This window comes from Heptranchias perlo, chromosome 39 (assembly GCF_035084215.1).
Source record: "Heptranchias perlo isolate sHepPer1 chromosome 39, sHepPer1.hap1, whole genome shotgun sequence".
In the NCBI taxonomy this organism is placed as follows: Eukaryota; Metazoa; Chordata; class Chondrichthyes; order Hexanchiformes; family Hexanchidae; genus Heptranchias; species Heptranchias perlo.
This window is the reverse complement of record NC_090363.1, coordinates 9,235,333-9,248,276: the sequence shown is the minus strand read 5'-3', so window position 1 is coordinate 9,248,276 and position 12,944 is coordinate 9,235,333. Positions and strand designations below refer to the sequence as shown.

The 12,944-nt window shown below is 51.5% G+C and overlaps 3 protein-coding genes across 6 annotated transcripts in view; 1 reads left to right on the top strand and 2 right to left on the bottom strand.

Moving 5' to 3' along the window:
* Positions 1–9,065, bottom strand: part of LOC137305207 (E3 ubiquitin-protein ligase TRIM39-like) — a 35,089-nt gene extending 26,024 nt beyond the window's left edge. The window contains exons 1-5 of one of the 2 annotated variants that reach the window (XM_067974034.1): positions 8,367–9,065; positions 4,623–4,718; positions 1,523–1,756; positions 1,411–1,433; positions 1,215–1,333 (exon numbers count right to left, since the gene is read on the bottom strand). In XM_067974034.1, the coding sequence (XP_067830135.1) occupies positions 1,215–1,333; positions 1,411–1,433; positions 1,523–1,756; positions 4,623–4,718; positions 8,367–8,780 (886 nt within the window). In that variant the 5' untranslated portion in view covers positions 8,781–9,065. The remainder of the gene's footprint in view (positions 1–1,214; positions 1,334–1,410; positions 1,434–1,522; positions 1,757–4,622; positions 4,719–8,366) is intronic. The other variant, XM_067974033.1, reaches the window with a different exon arrangement.
* A 2,578-nt stretch (positions 9,066–11,643) lies between these two features.
* Positions 11,644–12,567, bottom strand: LOC137304992 (uncharacterized). The gene has a single exon (XM_067973766.1). The coding sequence runs from the start codon at positions 12,565–12,567 to the stop codon at positions 11,644–11,646; it is 924 nt and encodes a 307-aa protein (XP_067829867.1).
* A 53-nt stretch (positions 12,568–12,620) lies between these two features.
* The window catches only part of LOC137305208 (zinc-binding protein A33-like), a 33,184-nt gene continuing 32,860 nt past the window's right edge, over positions 12,621–12,944 (top strand). Inside the window, exon 1 of one of the 3 annotated variants that reach the window (XM_067974035.1) lies at positions 12,621–12,720. The gene's annotated coding sequence lies outside the window, so the exon portion shown is untranslated. Of the gene's footprint in view, positions 12,721–12,847; positions 12,935–12,944 lie in introns of those variants that run through there. The other 2 variants (XM_067974037.1, XM_067974036.1) reach the window with 2 other exon arrangements.

Here is a 12,944-nt window from a genome sequence, read left to right as displayed (position 1 = left end):
CTATTTCGAAGAGCAGGTGAGTTCTCCCCAGTGTCCTGGCCAATATTTATCCCTCAACCAACATCACTAAAAACAGATGATCTGATCATTATCACATTTCTGTTTGTGAGATCTTGCTGTGCACAAATTGGCTCCCCCGTTTCCTACATTACAACAGCGACTGCACTTCAAAAGTACTCAATTGGCTGTAAAGAGCTTTGGGACGTCCTGAGATTGTGAAAGGCGCTATATAAATGCACGTCTTTCTTGTGTCTTGTCAATGTTTTTTGCTCAACAGACAATTATTCAACAAGTCGCTCACTACATCTATATAGAAAATGAGCTGAGAGTAGTTTGTTTTGGCAATTATTTTTGTGCTTATCAGGGTGAGGGAATGAAATGTTGGAGAATGGAACACTCTCATGTTGGGACTGATGTCCATTAGGAACTAAATTGAGACTGACCCGAACTGCTTTCACACAGGACTGTCAGAACCAGCAGGGAGAGAGAAGATTGTTATTCCTTTTGCCTTTTCTGGATTTGAACCCAGGAGCTGAACAGGGCAGGGTTCTATCGGAACCCTGTGGACCAAATACAGGCCCCGAATTTAAGGGAACTAAGCTCTGTTTGCTGGCTTGTCCCTTTAAATTTTGTGGGCCTTGCAATTTGGAAACGCATTGTTTTTGATCGATAGGATAAATCCTAAATCAGAACACAAAGATCCGTTAATCTGAGCAACTTGGGATATGGGCAAATTAATGGGTCTTCAACACTGTGTAGAGCTCCCCAACTCTCTAACGTACCTGTGCAACCCATAAAGACAAAAAAACATAGATCATTGCTTTAACCCACTGATTTGTCTTCCACTCTGGCCTGATTCTGGCATGGTGTCTTCATCCAAATAGGGCCTGTAGATACTGCAGACCCAAGAGCACTCAATGAGAAGTGTGAATCCTATTTTGGATATTTATTACTGCACAAATTGAAGGCCGTTACCACAGAATGGGAAAACAGTCACCGCACAAGGGCAAAGCTCATGGAGTTGACTTTCAACTTGCCACCCGGGGCACAATCTGGTCTTGCGGATCGGCCGCCCGTTATAGAAACCGACTGATTTTCGATGAATTCAAAGGACAGAGGTGGGTTGAAAATCTATCCCCCCACCCCACCCAACCCCTCCAGTGACTGAGCGAAAGGGAAGGATTGCAAGGAGAGAGGGGGACTGCGAGTCTTACCTGGTTCGATTATTCTCCTCATCTCTTTCCACACCCTGAAAAACTGGAAGGGCTCACCAAATACTTCCATGGTCAACTCGACGGCAACTTCCTCTGGCCTCTGGGGCTGGATATCGCACCTGGGAAAAGAGACTGTGCGTGTGAGCAGCAATAACCAAAGTGCAAGGTTAGGTACACACAATGACACTGGACCTACCTGGTGAGAAGGTCTTTAATGTCCTAAACAGAGAGAAATAAAGAACAGACATTAATATCAAAACTGGTGGAAGTTCCAAATCAGGAAAAAGTTTTTCCATATTAATTGCTACCTTGAGTATCTCTGTAGCCTCTCTCATCTTCAATCGTGTCTGCAGCTCTGAGATTCTTCCCTCAATAGCTGACATTTCCTCCATAGTTGCTTTCATGTTGCCTTCCAACCTCTTCAATATATTTTCTTCTTCTTCTCTCAGTTTACTTCTCATGGCCTCTTCTCGCTCATTCAGGAACTTGTGCATCTTCGCAAACTCCGCTCTGATTGCGTCCGTTAGCTCCTCTGCTCGTACCTGCAGCAAAGGAAATGCCAGTCCCGGAGAACGTTTGTACTAATGTGACAGCAAGAGTTCCCTTCACGGGTAGACGAGCTGTTATGATCTGGAATTCACTGCCTGAAAGGGCGGTGGAAGCAGATTCAATAGCTAAATAAGGAGAAACCGTTTCCAGTGGCAGGAGGGTCGGTAACCCAGAGGTCACAACTTTAAGATAATTGGCAAAAGAACCAGAGGGGAGATGAGGAGACATTTTATTTTGACGCAACGAGTTGTTATGATCTGGAATGCAGCGGTGGAAGCAGATTCAATAGTAACTTTCAAATGGGAATTGGATATGAACTCAAAATGGAAAAAATTGCAAGGCTGTGGGGAAAGAGCGGGGGACTGGGGCTAATTGGATAGCTCTTTCAAAGAGCCAGCACAGGCACAATGGGCCGAATGGCCTCCTTCTGTGCTGCAAAGTTCAATGGCCCAGAAATCTTATTGAAACGTATAAAATTCCGACAGGGCTAGACAGGCTGGATGCGGGGAGGATGTTTCCCCTGGCTGGGGTGGGGGGGGGTCTAGAATGAGGGGTCACAGTCTCAGGATACGGGGTAGGGCATTTAGGACTGAGATGAGGAGAAATTTCTTCACTCAGAGGGTGGTGAACCTGCGGAATTCTCTACCACAGAAGGCTGTGGAGGCCAAGTCACTGAGTATATACAAGAAGGAGCTAAATAGATTTCTAGACACAAAAGGCATCAAGGGGTATGGGGAGAGAGCTGGAATATGGTTTTGAGATAGAGGATCAGCCATGATCATATTGAATGGCGGAGCAGGCTCGAAGGGCCGAATGGCCAACTCCTGCTCCTATTTTCTATGTTTCTTTGTAAATCGGGTGGCCCAGCACCCGTTTTTAGGTCACTGCCCAGCGGCCTCCTAACTCCCCAAAGTGGCGGGCGGGAATCAGGCGCACACTTCCAACAGCAGTTAAGGGAAGTTCAAGAACGTCATTAGCCTAGAGATAGGCAGATAAATTAATGCCATCAGGGTTTCTAGGGATGGGCAATAAACACTGCCTTGCTGGTATTGACCACATCCTAAGAATCCAAAAAATTATGCAGCTGATCAATATACTATGTCATTTCTCTTCCTGATATTTTGACACCTCTGTTAAGACACAAAATATTATTTGCAAAGACTCTGATAGAAGATCCACGCTGTACTTTCATTGTTTGCCTTGTGACTGGGCGTACTGGATTGCCCAGTCACAGCAATTACAGGGAGATGGGGTGGGCTCCCTTTCAATGGTGCACACCTCCCCACCTAAATTTCTCTTATTGCAGGATGATCCTCACCACTGAAAATCAAAGAGCCCCCCCTTCTCTCGGGCAGGACCTCGGGCAACACCGTGTCTCTGATTGGTGCAGTTCTTCCTCCTTGTCTGCCTCCTTCTGTGCTGTTGGACTCCACGATTCTAATTTGACAATAGGGAAAGCCTCCCTGGAGCAGTGCTACACAAATAGCAATGTCAGCAAGAATTACAAATCCACATGGGAGACAACAATGGGGCTGAACTCCCTCTGGCATCTTGACGCAATGATGCCTTAATTAGGGTGGGCGGGAACAGATATTGGGCCGGGGACCTGATTAGTCTCCGCCTCTTTTTCCTCCTGTATTAAGTTCTGGCCCACTTGAGGGCAGGCGCATGTAAAGCCTTAGCAATGTTGTTTGCAAGGGACCTCTGCCAACCTCTGCTGCCCCTCATCGTCAGGGCATTGCAGGCATCAACATTTTTAAAAGGCTGAGATTTCCCTGCTACTGTCAATGGCAGAGCGATCGATTCCACTACAATGAAAGGCCAACCTTTCTCATTGCAGAGAAATTACATAGAATTTACAGCACAGAAACAGGCCATTCGGCCCAACTAGTCTGGATATGGGCTTCGCAGTTGTCCCTGAGTTGGTGGCGGTGGGTCTTTATGCTCCACACGAGCCTCCTCGCACCTTACTTCATCTCACCCTATCAGCATATCCTTCTATTCCTTTCTCCCTCATGTGTTTATCTAGCTTCCCCTTAAAGACATCTATGCTATTCACCTCAACCACTCCTTGTGGTAGCAAGTTCCACATTCTAACCACTCTCTAGGTAAAGAAGTTTCTCCTGCATTCTTTATTGGATTTATTAATGACTATCTTATATTTATGACCTCCTAGTTTTGGATTCCTGCACAAGTGGAAACATCTTCTCTCCAGCTACCCTATCGAACCCCTTGAGAATTTTGAAGACCTCTACCAGGTCACCCCTCAGCCTTCTTTTTTTCCCCTCGAGAAAACAGTCCCAGCCTGTTCAATCTTTCCTGATGGTAAGAACCTCTCAATTCTGGTATCATCCTGTGAATCTTTTTTTGCACCTTCTCCAGTGCCTCTATATCCTTTTTGTAATATGGAGACCAGAACTGTGCACAGTGCTCCAAGTGTGGTCAAACTACAATTGGGTTCCTTCGCGTTGCCACCTTACAATGCGACCAAGCCCCGCAGCAGGTTTTCTGGGTGCCCCGGCTGTATTGTTGATGTTGCGGGCAGCCGCCTGATCCATACAAATGCCCCTGACCACAGAATAATGGGATGGGATCAAGGGGCACCACTAGTGGGCGAGCGAATGTTCTCCGTCACCCCAAATCTCCCCCCCCCCCCCACCACCAAGTGAGTGCACTGGGAGTATGTCTTTATACAATTACCCCCTTTAATGCCCTGGACTGCAGGTTAGTCCAGAAGACGACCCACTACCACCAACTCAGGGACAACTAGGGATGGGCAATTAATGCCAGCCTTGCCTACGAAGCCCATACCCAGAGAATGAATTTTTAAAAAATTAATAAAGTGGAATAGACTCTTACCTTTAGCTCTCCCATTTTTTCCTCTTCTTTACTTTTGTTTTCAATCATTTCCTCCATTTTCCTTTTCAACAAATCCAAAGATGTTTCTAGTTTTTCCTGAAACATTTAGTGTATTTAAATTGTGGGAATGAATGAAAGTTCCAGTAAAACTCATAACCTGAATGTAATTATTGAATCAGACAGGATTCATCAGTTCAGTCAGCAGTGTGACAGTCAATGCAGCAAAATACTTTTGAGTTGGTACCTGATGGCTAGACACTGGGACACCCCATATACATGGCTAGACACTGGAACACCCGATATACATAACTAGACACTGGGATACACCATATACGTGGCTAGACACTGGGACACCCCATATACTTAACTAGACACTGGGGCACCCCATATACATGGCTAGACACTGGGACACCCCATATACATAACTAGACACTGGGACACCCCATATACATGGCTAGACACTGGAACACCCCATATACATGGCTAGACTCTGGAACACCCGATATACATAACTAGACACTGGGACACCCCATATACATGGCTAGACACTGGAACACCCCATATACATGGCTAGACTCTGGAATACCCGATATAAATAACTAGACACTGGGACACCCCATATACATGGCTAGACACTGGAACACCCGATATACATGGCTAGACACTGGAACACCCGATATACATGGCGAGACACTGGAACACCCGATATACATAACTAGACACTGGGACACCCCATATACTTAACTAGACACTGGGGCACCCCATATACATGGCTAGACACTGGGACACCTCATATATATGGCTAGACACTGGGACACCCCATATGCACAGCTAGACACTGGGACACCCCATATACACGGCTAGACACTGGGACACCCCATATACACGGCTGGACACTGGGACACCCCATAAAAATAACTTGACACTGGGATACTCCATATACATAACTAGACACTGGGATACTCCATGTACATAACTAGACACTAGGATACTCCATGTACATAACTAGACACTGGGATACCCCATATAGGAACATAGGAACAGGAGTAGGCCATTCAGCCCCTCATGCCTGCTCCGCCATTTGATAACATCATGGCTAATCTGCGATCTAGCTCCATATACCTGCCTTTGGCCCATATCCCTTAATACCTTTGGTTGCCAAAAAGCTATCTATCTCACATTTAAATTTACCAATTGAGCTAGTATCAATTGCCGTTTGCGGAAGAGAGTTCCAAACTTCTACCACCCTTTGTGTGTAGAAATGTTTTCTAATCTCGCTCCTGAAAGGTCGAGCACTAATTTTTAGACTGTGCCCCCTATTCCTAGAATCCCCAACCAGCGGAAATAGTTTCTCTCTATCCACCCTATCCGTTTCCCTTAATATCTTATAAACTTTGATCAGATCACCCCTGAACCTTCTAAACTCTAGAGAATATAACCCCAATTTGTGTAATCTCTCCTCGTAACTTAACCCTTGAAGTCCGGGTATCATTCTAGTAAACCTACGCTGCACTCCCTCCAAGGCCAATATGTCCTTCCGAAGGTGCGGTGCCCAGAACTGCTCACAGTACTCCAGGTGCGGTCTAACCAGGGTTTTGTATAGCTGCAGCATAACTTCTGCCCCCTTGTACTCCAGTCCTCTAGATATAAAGGCCAGCATTCCATTAGCCTTATTGATTATTTTCTGCACCTGTTCATGACACTTCAATGATCTATGTACCTGAACCCCTAAGTCCCTTTGGACATCCACTGTTTTTAACTTTTTACCATTTAGAAAGTACCCTGTTCTATCCTTTTTTGATCCAAAGTGGGTGACCTCACATTTGTCTACATTGAATTCCATTTGCCACAGTTTTGCCCATTCACTGAATCTATCAATATTGCTTTATAATTTTGTGTTTTCACCTACACTGCTTACAATGCCACCAATCTTTGTGTCATCGGCAAACTTAGATATGAGACTTTCTATGCCTTCATCTAAGTCATTAATAAATATTGTGAATAATTGAGGCCCCAAGACAGATCCCTGTGGGACTCCACTAGTCACATCCTGCCAATGTGAGTACCTACCCATTATCCCTACTCTCTGTCGCCTTTCACTCAGCCAACTTCCTAACCAAGTCCGTACTTTTCCCTCAATTCCATGGGCTTCTAACGTAGCTAACAGTCTCTTATGTGGGACTTTATCAAATGCCTTCTGGAAGTCCATATAAATAACATCCATTGACATTCCCCTGTCCACTATTTTAGTCACCTCTTCAAAAAATTCCATCAGATTTGTCAGGCACGACCTACCTTTCACAAATCCATGCTGGCTCTCCCTGATTAACTGAAAATCCTCAAGGTGTTCAGTCACCCTATCCTTAATTATAGACTCCAGCAATTTCCCCACATCACATGTTAGGCTAACTGGTCTATAATTCCCCGGTTTCCCTCTCTCTCCTTTCTTAAAAAGCGGAGTGACATGTGCAATTTTCCAATCTAGAGGGACAGTTCCTGAATCTAGAGAACTTTGAAAGATTATAGTTAGGGCATCCGCAATGTGCTCACCTACTTCCTTTAAAACCTTGGGATGGAAACCATCTAGTCCTGGGGATTTGTCACTCTTTAGTGCGATACATAACTAGACACTGGGATACCCCATATACATAATTAGACACTGGGATACCCAATATACATAATTAGACACTGGGATACCCCATATACATAATTAGACACTGGGATACCCCATATACATAATTAGACACTGGGATACCCCATATACATAACTAGACACTGGGATACCCCATATACATAACAAGACACCAACAACAACTTGCATTATACAGCTCCCTTAATGCAGTAAAACATCCCAAAGCTCTTCACAGGAACGTAATCAGACAAAAATTGACACCGAGGCAAAGAAGGAGGCAATAGGGCAGGTGACCAAAAGCTTGGTCAAAGAGGTAGGTTTTAAGGAGGATCTTAAAGAAGGAGAGAGCGGTCGAGAGACGCAGAGGTTTAGGGGGGGAGTTCCAGAGCTTAGGACCTAGGCAGCTGAAGGCATGGCCACCAATGGTTTGAAGGAGGAAGATGGGGGGTGGGGGGGGAATGTGGACAAGAGACCAGAGTTGGAGAAACAGAGTTCTTGTAGGGTTCCAGGGCTGGAGGAAGTTACAGAGATAGGGAGGGGCAAGAGCCTGGAGGGGTTTGAACAAGAAGATGAGAATTTTAAATTTGAGGCATCGCTGGTTCAGGAGCCAATGTAGATAAGATTGAGCCCCTCTCCTCCTCTCCCTACCTTTTTTCCCCCCTCCCCTATTCCTCTCCCTTCTACCCCACCTCTCTCTCTCTACCCCTCCCCTAACTCCTCTCCCTCCTCCCCTAACTCGTCTCCCTCCCCCTGCACCCCACCTCTCCTCCCCTACCCCTACAACCCTTACACCCCTCTCTCTTCCCCTTACAACCCCTCTCTCCTCCCCTACCCCACCCCTCTATTCAATCTCCGTATGTCCATCCTTCCTCTCCTACTCCCCTCTTCCCACTCCCTGCTTTTTTCCCTCCTCCCGATCTCCTCTCCCTCTTTCCCCGTCCCCACCTCTCTCTATCTCTCCCTTAACTCCTCTCCTACCCCTCTATTCCCCCTTCCGTTGCACCTTCTCTCTCCATCTATTGCCCCTTCCCTCCCCTTCTATTGCCCCTTCTCTCCCCATCTATTCCCCCTTCCCTCCCCCATCTACCTGTGCCGACAGGTTGATCCAGTACCTTGTACATCTGGGCTGCCTCCTTTATAGGGATCACACTGTGAGCCTTGTGAGCCCGGGACATTCCGCACACCACACAGATCGCTTTCTGCTCCTCTTCACAGAACAGTTTCAGCTTCTCGTCGTGTTCCTCGCAGTAAAACTCCTCCTCCCGCTCTGCCACCTTCACCTTTAGCAGTCTGACCTGCTCCACCACGTTGCCCAGGGTCCGAGCTGGACTCGTGTTCCTCTGGGTGAAGACCCGCCGACACTGGGGGCAGGAGACATCTCCCGGGACCTCCTCCCAACTCCGAGAGATGCAGGATCTGCAGAAGTGATGCTCACATTCCAGAGACACTGGGTCGGTGAGCAACTCCAGGCAGATGGGACAGGTTAGTTCATGTATTAGATCTCCTACCTCTTTCCAAGCTGCCATCTTCCAGCTCAATCTCTCCTTTTTTTACTTTCAGTTCTGTTTCTGAGGAAGGATCCCGCCCTTTCCCAAATGTCACATATGTCGGAATGAAAAAGTTTCTTCTTCATTTTTCCCCGCTGAGTCAGCTCCAACTGGCAATGAATCAAGGTTTAGACAGGAACTATATTCACAAAGAAATGCTTTTCTAAAGGCGAAAGGAAATGATAATGGAACAAACATGGAAACATAAAATGGGTCCAAACGAGGTGTAAATGGTCACAGAATACCCAAGAGAAAATGGGAGAGGCTCCTTTTATTATTTAATTACTCGACCCTTCCACCCTATCATAGACCTCTGCCTTTTGTTCTTTCCCTCCCTCCCCCTCCCCTCCCCACCCAGTCCCCTCCCCACCCAGTCCCCCTCCCTCCTCACCCAATCCCCCACTCCCTTTCTCTCTGCCCCCTTTCCCTGTCTTTTCCCTCTCCCCATCCCCCCTCTCCCTCTCCCTCCCCCCTCTCACATTTCCCATCTCTCCCATTTCTCTCCTCCCCTCCTCCCATTTCCCTCCTCCCCTCCTCCCATTTCCCATTTCCCTCCTCCCCTCCCCTCCCCTCCTTCCCCTTTCCCACTGCCCTCTCCCCTTCCCTCTGTCCCCTCCCCTACTCCCCATTTCCTCTGCCCCCTCCTCCCTTTCCCTCTGCCCCCTCCTCCCTTTCCCTCTGCCCCCTCCTCCCTTTTCCCTCTGCCCCCTCCTCCCTTTTCCCTCTGCCCCCTCCTCCCTTTTCCCTCTGCCCCCTCCTCCCTTTTCGCTCTTCCCCCTCCTCCCTTTTCCCTCTGCCCCCTCCTCCCTTTTCCCTCTGCCCTCTCCTCCCTTTTCCCTTTGCCCCTCTCCCTCTCCCATTTCCCTCTGCCCCCTCCCCCTCTCTCATTTCCCTCTGCCCCCTCCCCCTCTCTCATTTCCCTCTCCCCCTCCCTTTCCCTCTGCCTCCTCCCCTTTCCCTCTGCCCCTCCCCTTTGCCCCCACCCCTCCGCCCCTCCCCCTCCCCTCCCCCTTTCCCACTGCCCTCTCCCCTTTCCCTCCGCTCCCTCCCCATCCTCCCTTTCCCTCTGCCCCCTCCTCCCTTTCTCTCTGCCCCCTCCTCCCTTTCTCTCTGCCCCCTCCTCCCTTTCCCTCTGCCCCCTCCTCCCTTTCCCTCTGCCCCTCCTCCATTTCTCTCTGTCCCTCCTCCGTTTCTCTCTGCCCCCTCCCTCTCCCCCGCCCCCTCCCTCTCCCCTTTCCCTCTGTCCCCTCCCCTCCTCTCTTCCCCTTTCCCTCTGTCCCCTCCCCTTTCCCTCTGCTCCCTCCCCGCCCCAAAGTGTCTTTCCCACAACAGCAGCTGGTAACCTATTACTGCGGAAAGAAACTTCCCTACACCCCCAGTTTTTTCCCTCCTCTCCTGAAAGTGCAGTCAGCTCGACGTATCTAGGACTAAACAGTCCATTTCATCGGCAGCCCATCCACCATCTTAAAGATTCACTCCCTTCTGCGTGGCTGCAGTGTGGACCATCCACAGGATGCACTGCAGCAACTCGCCAAGATCCTTCGACAGCACCTCCCAAACCCGCAGCCTCTACCAACTAAAAGAACAAGTGCAGCACATGCCTGGGAACACCACTACCTCCAAGTCACACATCATTCCGACTTGGACATACATCAGCCGTTCCTTCAATGTCACTGCGTCAAAATCCTAGAACTCCCCACCTAACAGCACTGTGGGAGTACTTCATCACACGGACTACAGTGAGTTAAGCAGGTGGCTCACCACCACCTTCTCAAGGGCAACTAGGGTTGGGCAATATACCCTAACCCTAACCCATATGCCATATGCCCATATCCCGAAAATGAATTTTAAGAAAAGGTTGGAGTACAGTTCCACCGCATATGAGCAGCTGTTGGTCCCTTGTCCATGTGGCCATTTTGCATGCGTGAGCCTGGACAGGGGGTAAGATATTCCACTGTGTGAGACGTCAGAACCGAGCCCTGACCCTGTCCTCAACCTTTCCAGCAAAGGTAATTAGAAGGAATCGGTACTGCAGCGCCGTGGGGTCCATTGGCGGCGGGGATCGGTACTGCAGCGCCGTGGGGTCCATTGGCGGCGGGGATCGGTACTGCAGCGCCGTGGGGTCCATTGGCGGCGGAGATCGGTACTGCAGCGCCGTGGGGTCCATTGGCGGCGGGGATCGGTACTGCAGCGCCGTGGGGTCCATTGGCGGCGGGGATCGGTACTGCAGCGCCGTGGGGTCCATTGGCGGCGGGGATCGGTACTGCAGCGCCGTGGGCCCCATTGGCGGCGGGGATCGGTACTGCAGCGCCGTGGGCCCCATTGGCGGCGGGGATCGGTACTGCAGCGCCGTGGGCCCCATTGGCGGCGGGGATCGGTACTGCAGCGCCGTGGGCCCCATTGGCGGCGGGGATCGGTACTGCAGCGCCGTGGGGTCCATTGGCGGCGGGGATCGGTACTGCAGCGCCGTGGGGTCCATTGGCGGCGGGGATCGGTACTGCAGCGCCGTGGGGTCCATTGGCGGCGGGGATCGGTACTGCAGTGCCGTGGGCCCCATTGGCGGCGGGGATCGGTACTGCAGCGCCGTGGGCCCCATTGGCGGCGGGGATCGGTACTGCAGCGCCGTGGGGTCCATTGGCGGCGGGGATCGGTACTGCAGCGCCGTGGGGTCCATTGGCGGCGGGGATCGGTACTGCAGCGCCGTGGGGTCCATTGGCGGCGGGAATCGGTACTGCAGCGCCGTGGGGTCCATTGGCGGCGGGGATCGGTACTGCAGCGCCGTGGGCCCCATTGGCGGCGGGGATCGGTACTGCAGCGCCGTGGGGTCCATTGGCGGCGGGGATCAGTACTGCAGCGCCGTGGGCCCCATTGGCGGCGGGGATCGGTACTGCAGCGCCGTGGGGTCCATTGGCGGCGGGGATCGGTACTGCAGCGCCGTGGGGTCCATTGGCGGCGGGGATCGGTACTGCAGCGCCGTGGGGTCCATTGGCGGCGGGGATCGGTACTGCAGCGCCGTGGGGTCCATTGGCGGCGGGGATCGGTAATGCAGCGCCGTGGGGTCCATTGGCGGCGGGGATCGGTACTGCAGCGCCGTGGGGTCCATTGGCGGCGGGAATCGGTACTGCAGCGCCGTGGGGTCCATTGGCGGCGGGGATCGGTACTGCAGCGCCGTGGGCCCCATTGGCGGCGGGGATCGGTACTGCAGCGCCGTGGGCCCCATTGGCGGCGGGGATCGGTACTGCAGCGCCGTGGGGTCCATTGGCGGCGGGGATCGGTACTGCAGCGCCGTGGGGTCCATTGGCGGCGGGGATCGGTACTGCAGCGCCGTGGGGTCCATTGGCGGCGGGGATCGGTACTGCAGCGCCGTGAGGTCCATTGGCGGCGGGGATCGGTACTGCAGCGCCGTGGGGTCCATTGGCGGCGGGGATCGGTACTGCAGCGCCGTGGGGTCCATTGGCGGCGGGGATCGGTACTGCAGCGCCGTGGGGTCCATTGGCGGCGGGGATCGGTACTGCAGCGCCGTGGGGTCCATTGGCGGCGGGGATCGGTACTGCAGCGCCGTGGGGTCCATTGGCGGCGGGGATCGGTAATGCAGCGCCGTGGGGTCCATTGGCGGCGGGGATCGGTACTGCAGCGCCGTGGGGTCCATTGGCGGCGGGGATCGGTACTGCAGCGCCGTGGGGTCCATTGGCGGCGGGGATCGGTACTGCAGCGCCGTGGGGTCCATTGGCGGCGGGAATCGGTACTGCAGCGCCGTGGGGTCCATTGGCGGCGGGGATCGGTACTGCAGCGCCGTGCAGCCCTCAATCCCGGGGAGAGAGAGAGAGAGAGAGGATTCGTCACTTCCACAGAGTGCACAGGAGGGAAAGATTGTGGCAGCAAATGAAAGAAGGCCGGTTGTGTGTAAGAGTAACTTAAGGTTTGTTTTGAAACCGCCGCGTGTTGGAGAGCAGCCCGCCTTCCCAGTGAGATACGAACTTTGATCGGGATAAAGTGGGAAAACGAAAGTGAAAGCAATTTTTTTTCTGCAGTTTGCAAAGCGTTGTGAACATGGCGCGTGAAGAAGTGTTTCAATAAATAAACGTGGTGCAGGCGTTGCATTGATTTAAATCCACATCCGAGGAGATTCCAAAGTTGAGAAAC

Excerpts from the sequence above, each read along its gene's own strand:
- LOC137304992 (XM_067973766.1), bottom strand. The coding sequence starts at position 12,567 with ATGGACCCCACGGCGCTGCAGTACCGATTCCCGCCGCCAATGGACCCC.